Source organism: Lactuca sativa, chromosome 6, assembly GCF_002870075.4.
Source record: "Lactuca sativa cultivar Salinas chromosome 6, Lsat_Salinas_v11, whole genome shotgun sequence".
NCBI classification, from domain to species: Eukaryota; Viridiplantae; Streptophyta; class Magnoliopsida; order Asterales; family Asteraceae; genus Lactuca; species Lactuca sativa.
In genome coordinates, this window is record NC_056628.2 from 54,768,510 (window position 1) to 54,777,602 (window position 9,093).

Here is a 9,093-nt window from a genome sequence, read left to right on the forward strand (position 1 = left end):
AGATGAATAGTGATGTCGGAAAATGTTGGAGGATATATCAGCTTAAGATTGCATAAAATCTTTACCACTTCTGTTTTGGCATTTCTCATGTCGTTAACATCTAATGACCGTGCACAATTTTTTTAAAAGAATGTACACAAGTCAATGATTGTTGTTGAAACATTTTCTAGGAGAAATGCTTGAACCTCTATAGGCAACAATCGTTGAATGAGGATGTGATGATCGTGAGACTTTAGCCTAACCAAATTTGATGCAGTATCATTCACCTTCTTAAGGTTCGATCCAAAACCATCAGGTAGCCTCACTCCTTTAATGAAATGACATAAACATTGTCGGTCAATTGGTTTGAAAGAGCAATCAGCATGTGGTAGTATTATTTTCTTCTTGTTGTTGTCTTCATTCTTGTTGTTCACTTTCTTCTTCTTGTTGACTTTCTCTTTTGGCCATTGATCTGGCCGAATGCCCATATTTTTCAAGTCTTCTCTTGCTTCTTTTTTGTCTTTGGTTTTTTCATTCATCAGTGCAATATTTAAAACACTCTCTACCACATTTTTCTCTACATGCATAAAATATTTATTGTGTTTTAGCTCGAGGGAAGACCAATACTCAAGCTCAAAAAAGATACTACGTTTCATCCAATTCAGCTCTCTTTTTCTTGTTTCATCATTATGCCTTCTTGTTGCACCCCCGTGCTCAGGATGTTTCCCTGGAATACGATTAGGGAGATGAGCTAGTTGCTTTAATATAGCTATATTACTGAATCGTATTGGATGTGGTCTTCTCTCGGGTTGACCATTAAACAATAAACTTTACCTCCACATCTGGTTCATACACAAGAATCGTCTATGACCAATATAAGACATCTTGTTGGTCACATGAATGGAATATGTGTCTACATTACAAGTAGGGAATGCCAAATAACCTTGACCATTCCATCCAGACAAACTGTCACGTGCTGGAAAATCATTGATAGTCCATAACAACATCGCACACATGTTAAATACGGTGTTGGTTGATGCATCTCTCATTTGGACTCCTTTGGCCCGCAACATTTTCAACTCTTCCACCAAAGGCCTAAAGAAAACATCAATGTCCTTTGAGGGTGATTTAGGGCCAGGAATCAGCAAAGTTAGCATGAAAGAAGACTTTGTCATACATATCCATAGTGGTGTATTGTATGTAGTCAATATAATCGGCCAAGTACTATAAGTACTATTAAAGTTGCTGAATGGATTGAAGCCATCAACAACCAAACCTAGACGAACATTTCTAGGTTCTTTAGCAAACTCTGGATTTCTCTTATCAAAATCTTGCCATGAATTCCCATCAACCAGATGATACATCATACCATCTATTGAGTTTCGATTATTATGCCAACTCATATCTTTAGCTGTGAATCTGGAGCTATACATTCGTCGAAGTCTTGGAGTCAAAGGAAAGTAACGCAACACTTTTTGTGGTACTTTCTTCCCCTTTGTAGTTGCGTCCACCCATCTACTCTCCTTACAAATCGGGCAATTTTTCATGGAACCATTCTCCTTCCAAAATAAAGCACAATCATTTTTTTCAAGCGCGGATCTGATTGATATCCTAACCCTATCTTTCTCGACTTCTTTTTAGCTTCATAGTGTGAGGCTGAAATCTTGCTCTTCGGGAAAGCAGCTCTTAGTAACTCTACAAGTTGGTCAAACGAACTATTAGTCCATTTATTGATCACATTAATATGCAACAACTTTGCCAAAAAGTTTAAGGCAGACATATCACTACATTAAAAGTATAACTTGGTATTGAGCTCCTCAAACAAATCATCAAATTCCGGGTCTATACCTCGTCCCTCCTTGTCTATATTTTCTTCATTTGTATTTTGTTCTGCCATAACATCTTGTGGGCGTGTTTACTGGAGTGTTTATTCTTGGAGTCGAAATGTAGCCTAAATCCGAAGAACCAACATGTTTCTCACCGTGATGAATCCACGTAGTATATTTTTCTAGAAACCCAATGTCATGTAAGTGGGCATAAACCGTAGGCAAAACATGTCAATACGAATTCACACACGTTTTGCACGGGCAACTCACTTTGCCTTTAGAGTTGGTATGTTTCTCAGCAATCTTGATAAAGTTTTTAAGACCTTCCAAGTATTTTGAAGACATTCGGTTCTCTCCAATCCAACTCTTATTGATCGTCATTGCTGTTTCATTATTCAAAATTATAATGTATACATAGTTATCGAAAGTTAGATTGTATTTGGGCTATATAAATAAATATATACCCGAGAATGGATAGAGTATTCACAAGTATATAAAGAAATGTATACTCGAGAAGTAAAAATCGGATGTAATGGATAGAGTATTCACAATGGTAGACTTCTAAACCCATTTTTTGAATACCTTATCTCATATGTGAATGTGTATTGCATGACTGTTTGTTTGAAAAAAATTCGACAGCATTTCCCCTTGGCTCCCAGGTATATAAAAGAATATATACCCGAAGAGCAAAGAGAAAATGACAACTAAATTTTTCTTAAACAAAGAATCACACAATACACATTCACATCCTAAATGAGACAAAATATTCAAAAAGCAGTCCCAACACGGGGACAACCCGAAATTAATTTCTAAATCAATTTCAAGCGGGTATTTCTAGGCTCTTGATGATTATGAAGAAGATACTTAAACTAAAAATCAATGATTCAACGTGTTTTAATAAGAAAATCATATTAAACGGTACATTATTTAAACCATAATTTTAAAAGTACGATGTTATGATAGAAAATAAACAAAAGTATAATGTTATAATTAACAAAAGTATCATAATTTTGTTAACTATAACATCATACTTTTGTTTGTTTTCTATTATAGCATCATACTTTTAATATTATATTACATAATATTATCGTTTAAAAAATATATAACGTTTAATTTGATTTTATAATTTTTAATTTGATTTTATAGTTAATTTAATTTGATTTTAACATTAACTTAATTTGATTTTATAATTAATTTAATATTTTCTTTTTTGTTATTATTATTTTTAATTAATTTAATATGTTTTTATAATTAATTTAATTTGATTTTATAGCTAATTTAATTTGATTTTATAATTAATTTAATTTAATTTTATGATTAATTTAATTTGATTTTAAAATTAACTTAATTTGATTTTATAATTAATTTAATATTTTTCTATTTGCTATTAGTTTTTTAATTAATTTAATTTGATTTTATAATTAATTTTATTTTAGTTAATATTAATATTAATTTAATTTGATTTTATAATTAATTTAATTTGATTTTATAATTAATTTAACTTGATTTTATAACTAACTTAATTTAATTTTAAAATTAACTTAATTTGATTTTAAAAAAAATTTAATATTTTCTTTTGTTATTAGTTTTTTTAAATTAATTTAATTAGTTTTTATAATTAACTTTATTTTATTTTAATATTAGTACTAATTTGATTTTATAATTAATTTAATTTGATTTTAAAAATATCTTAATTTAAAATTACTAAAAGTACGCTGCTATTAATAACGTAGTTAAGCTAAAGTCGTAATGACCAACATTAAGTCACTAATAAAAGTAAGCCCTTTGAAACCATATTAACAAGAAAATAAAAACATAATAAACATCTAATACAATCATACAATCACTTCATCTTATATACACTCAAACTATTAAAGATAAATATCACATAATCATACATGTATACAATACATTAAATTCCAATTTTCATTTCATTTTAGACATCATTACCACTTGCATATTCCAATTTCATACAATTAAGCATACAATACATCCATTTTCAATTTCATACAAATATGTAAAAATCCATATATGAAATCAAACAAATCATGCCCAACAAATTTCATCATTCATTATTGTAGGCATTTTCAAAGAATTATAAACATGAAATCAAACAGCATATATCAAATTCTACATTTTTATACAACAATATCCACCCCCCCCCCCCCCCAAAAAAAAAACATAATAGAAAAAAACACTTACATGTTCTGTGTCGATGGGTGGTGTGGTTGCCGGACAGTAATGACCGGAAGTGAGAAGTTGACATGGTGGTTGTGTTCACCGGAAAACAACCGTATCAAGAATTAAAAAAAATAATCAAAAATCAAAAACCTTACCTGTAATGGATAATGTGTTGGCCGAACGTCGCAATAGACGTCGTTGCAGGTGGTCCAACCTCCGATGACAACCCCTATCAAGCCACAAATCAAAAATAGGAAAAAAAACCCAAAATCTCACAATCGAACTGTAAAAGAGGGTAATCGGAGAAGAAAGATTGAACAAGCTACCTACCTATGTCGTCGGCGGTGAAGACGAGTGGTCGGAGTTCGTTTGAACGGAATATCGCTGACCAAGAGAGAGAGAGAGAGAGAGAGAGAGAGAGAGAGAGAGAGAGAGAGAGAGAGAGAGAGAGAGAGAGAGAGAGAGAGAGAATGAGTTTTGGTGAGCGCCGCAAATGAAAGGGCGTCGAAGGAAGCAAATGACTTAAAACCCTATATCGACGACATGCCGTCGGTACAGAGTTAAGTCAAACAACGCCGTTTCTCCATTTCGTAAATTAAAAAAAAAAATAATAAATATATTTCCATACGACAAGTCGTCTGTAGTCGACACGGATATGACGCGGATCGCTATCATTCTATACCAACGATTTGTCGTCTGTATAACCAACCCAAACCGACGTTGTTTCCTTTTTCTGCAAAATGAAATATATATAAATAAAAATATATTTTGCGTAAACTATACCGATGACGTATCGTTGGCAAACGTTTTGAGGAAACCATGTAAAAATTTTCTATCCCGCTTAAGGTATACCGACGACTTATCGTCGCTATATAGTCTTAGGTCAAAAAAATTTAGTCACTCTATACCGACGACATGTCATCGGTAGTGCCGACGACTTAAGTTGTTCGTATAGACGTGGTCTGCATAGGACTTAATTCTTGTAGTGATGGTTTTTTGATATTTTTTTCTATTTTATTTATATTTTTGTAAGTTTTTTGGGTCCGAAATATTTGACCGGAATCACAACTCCATGTCTTATAAAAATAGCAACCGTTGTTATATGATCATAGTGACACATGTTTATTAAATTATTTGTCATGTTGAATTTCAAAGTCTTCTTTAAATGAATAGAAACAATCACCACTAATGTAAATTTACGATGACAATTTACGAAAGAATAAATATTTGTAGAGGTGATCATGACAACTTAAATTAAACAGATTCATATACTATACCAAACATCAACTTACAGAACCACCCTTTCAATTCTTGATCACAAGAACACAACATAAAGAAACACAATCATAGTACGTATGTAACTATGTAAGTAGTCCACACAGTCTTCACTTACTTCCTCCTTAAAGCCACCGCAGAAACAATCACCAAAAATATGAAAATCAGTGCTGCAATGTAAGAAGCCACCACAGCTCCGCTGACTCGCTGACAGAAATCATCAAATTGTTGACAAATCGCCACCCAGTTTGCATCGGAGTTACCATTGTGTGCCAAGTAGACTATGGAAGCAGCCGCAGATGCAGCAGCAGTGATCAAAGGCACCGCTATCTGACAATTTTGACAATTTGAAAACGTTCAAAGAAAAAAAACGAATAAAGACCAACAATTATAAAACATTTAGAGGATTTATCTTGAACCGAATAAGAAAAAAAGAAAGTTTAATTAATACCGTGTCAAAAACGAGGAGCATCAACCTGGCTCCTATGATATGTGGACGAACGATGCAGACTATAGAGAATGGCAATGAGAGAACTAAGTAGGCGCCAGCCATGGCGTTTCCAATCACAAAAAACCTGTGAATCACACAAGATGATTGTCAAGAGAGAAGAAACAAGACGTGAAATTACTGAATTACCCATGAGATAAAAAAAGATTACGTGAAAGCGGGGAGATCAGTGTAGTCGGCTTTGAACTGGAAGAATTGGGTGAAAAACGGGAGCTGTTGGTTGGTGGTGCCCATGGCGGTTGCCGCCGCTAGAGTGGTGGCAATGGCACAGATCCTTAGAATGAAGTCGAGAATGCCGAGAGCTCTTTTCCACCTTGACACTGGCGGCTGGTGGGCGGTTTTCTTGGCCGCAAAAGCTTTTTTCCACCTTGACACTGCCGCCACCGGAGGGGTTTTTTTTGATGACTTTGACTCGGTGATTGGGATTGGGATATCGCCGGTTTCTTTGGTTGAATGACTTGAATCCATAGTGAAAGTTTTTTTTGGAAATTGGGTAATGGAGTTGGGGTGTATATATGCATATAAAGATATGATGGATTGGTTAAAGAATTAATGAGTAGTTGTTACAAACTTGCTCCACTTCAATCTGATGACTAATAAGTTTGGAAATTGAAATAGTAAGTGTTTGGATGTGTTTTAAATTTGTTATTTCAAAAGTCAGCAATCAAAATAAGATAATTAGTTGTAAGAAAATGGTTAAAGTTAATGCTAGTTGTGTAACTTTGAAGTAAAAACACAATGTTTAATATATGTTATGGGTGAAATTAGTAATCTTATTCAAAGTCTTTGAAACAAGAAAAGATGTTTGGTAACTTATCCTTTGCAATTAGAAAGTTTTCATGATTATATGTAAATAGATTTATGTTACAATTTTTGGCTCACAAGATTTTTTTTTTTGGTGAATGATTTAACCATCTTCATACAAAACATATCAAGGTTAGACTTATGGAGTATGAAACTTGTACAATACAAATCAAGAAAGAACAAAAGGTATCAATTTGAGGTGTTCTCGAGCCCATTCATGGCTCCAAACAATAAAGATAAAAGTACTATATTAAAAACATAAAACCCACTTTTCTAGCAATTTTATTATAATCATTTGATTAACAATGGTCCAAATCAAATGGAATCAAGTACTACATTGCCCATCATCTTGACCAAAGGAGCCGGACACTTTGTAACAATATCAAATTTCGATGAATTCGATGAGTGTCCAAACAATGACAAACTTAACATAGCAAGTTCCATAATCGACAATCTTGACGACAAAAACCCATGCCAATATTCCGGATTCAAATCGAAAAAAGCATCAAAAAAGCTTCTTGTCCCTTCCAAATCAAGTTTCAAAAGTGTCTCCATTCCAAATGTATAAAACTCCCTTGTTAATCTCCTCTCAATAGGCCACAACCCATTCCACACTCTATGATAAAGCGGTTGACCTCTAATCATCCGTGTCGAACCAAGACACTCAACAATGGACTCGGCCAGAATTGGGGCTAGAGCGAGCGTCCTGGCCACCATATATCCTGTAGACGGATGGGCTAGTCCAGCAGTTCCCCCAATCCCCATCACCGATTGGGGAATCTTTGGAAGTGGCCCACCCATTGGAATCAGACATTTTTCACTTTCGATCACTCTTTTTACTCTAATACCCATATGCCTTAACCTTGCCACCATTCTTGTTTTGACCTCTTTGTAAGATAAAACCGGCCGGCTAACCAAAGAAGTTTCTTCTAGAAAGACTAGATTCGAATCGAATGGCATCGCGTATAAAAAAGTGGGGAATCTAGAATTGCTTACGCGTAAATTAGGCTCATTTCCTAAGTGGGAATCTCTCCAATCCATGAGTAACATCTTGTCTAGATCAAATGGGTGTTCTTCAACTTCTGCTAAAATCCCATGGGCAATTTGGTAACCATGGTTTCTTGGCTTATCATATTCCACAAAAGAACTTGCAAAACCACTTGCGTCCACAATCAAACTTGCTTTCAACTCATTACCATCATCACAAACAATGGAGGATTCAAATTCTTGATGATTAACTTTCCATGCTTTTGCTTTATGGAATTTAACCCCATTTGATAAACACCCAGAAAGCAACTTCATCTTCAACGTCTTTCTGTTAATTCTACCATACGGCCGATCGAGATACTTGGTTTTATGATCGTCGATATGAACAGAAGACATGGGCCATGTTTTATCAAAACAATCTTCAAGTCCTAAGCTTGATAGCTCATCGACCCAAGACCCGTAATTGTTAGGCCACATGGAAAGTGGGTCCGGATCAACACAACAAACCCGGATCCCATATCGAGAAACTCTTTCAGCCAAACAAAGCCCAGCTGGACCAGCTCCGATTACGATGAGGTCGAGTCGTGGTTTTTGAGATGGATCGAGCCAATTGATGTCGAATTTAATCGGGTCGGATTTGTTTTCTGGGATCAAATCAAGGAAGTTGCCGTACTTGCTGTTTTGGATTCTGTGACGGAGATGTTTGTGGGGTTTAGGGAAGAAGAGAGGGGAGGTTGTTAATGGCGAGAATGAAGAAGAAGGTTTCTGGTAAAGTGAAAGCGGAGGGGATGATAATGGAGTGATGAGAGCTTCCATGGGAGATCGGAGATGACTGTGAATGGGTTAATTCTTGTTGCGGAAAGAGAGAGATGGGTTGGAATGTTTATAAAGAAATTAAACATGGATCTTGTTGAATACTAAAAAAATATGCTCTTTTAACCTTATTCTATGTTGGGTTTATTAAATTCAGAAAAAGATAGGATTGTTCCTTGTCATAAGAATCGAAAATCGAAAATAGTTATATATACAACAGAAACCAACACTAACAACAAGAGCACTCATGTTTCCGTAGATAAAAAGAGCATTCCTCAAATATATGAAAAACAAAAATCTAAAATAGCATTCATATATAGTATAAAAATGGAAATGTTTTAAATAAAAGAGAAATCTTAAAAAAATTGAAAAAATTAACGATTAAGTTTTAATATATTTTTTTTAAATTGGAAATTCCAAGAAACCATCAATTATCTTCAAAATATATATATATATATATATATATATATATATATATATATATATAGTCAAGATCAAATAAGAAGGAAATTTTTGGTAGGAAGGCAAGAAGTTTTTTTTTCTAAATATTTTTTTCGCGAACAAACAAAATGAATCATTAGATGATTCATTTGTAAGATTTTTCACAAGAAAAAATTCTCAAAAAAACATCTCGATGATTCATTTATACAATGATTTTGTTGTTATTTACTAAAATTGTCACAAAAGTGAATTTTTTCTTAATTTACTTAAAAATGAACC

At 33.8% G+C, this 9,093-nt stretch overlaps 2 protein-coding genes across 2 annotated transcripts; both read right to left on the reverse strand.

Annotated features, from left to right (window-relative positions):
- Positions 1–5,228: 5,228 nt before the first annotated feature.
- Positions 5,229–6,251, reverse strand: LOC111905456 (casparian strip membrane protein 1). The gene is made up of 3 exons (XM_023901146.2): positions 5,921–6,251; positions 5,713–5,836; positions 5,229–5,591 (listed from the first exon to the last, which is right to left on the reverse strand). Exons 1-3 carry the CDS (start codon positions 6,235–6,237, stop codon positions 5,376–5,378), a joined length of 657 nt encoding a protein of 218 aa, XP_023756914.1. The 5' UTR covers positions 6,238–6,251; the 3' UTR covers positions 5,229–5,375.
- A 572-nt stretch (positions 6,252–6,823) lies between these two features.
- Positions 6,824–8,616, reverse strand: LOC111905371 (capsanthin/capsorubin synthase, chromoplastic). The gene has a single exon (XM_023901070.3). The coding sequence runs from the start codon at positions 8,374–8,376 to the stop codon at positions 6,889–6,891; it is 1,488 nt and encodes a 495-aa protein (XP_023756838.1). The 5' UTR covers positions 8,377–8,616; the 3' UTR covers positions 6,824–6,888.
- Positions 8,617–9,093: the final 477 nt, after the last annotated feature.

Coding starts and splice junctions, on each gene's coding strand:
- LOC111905456 (XM_023901146.2), bottom strand. CDS start 6,237: ATGGATTCAAGTCATTCAACCAAAGAAACCGGCGATATCCCAATCCCA. Junction 5,837..5,920: donor ACTGATCTCCCCGCTTTCAC/GTAATCTTTTTT, acceptor TGTGATTCACAG/GTTTTTTGTGATTGGAAACG. Junction 5,592..5,712: donor TGCTCCTCGTTTTTGACACG/GTATTAATTAAA, acceptor CAAAATTGTCAG/ATAGCGGTGCCTTTGATCAC.
- LOC111905371 (XM_023901070.3), bottom strand. CDS start 8,376: ATGGAAGCTCTCATCACTCCATTATCATCCCCTCCGCTTTCACTTTAC.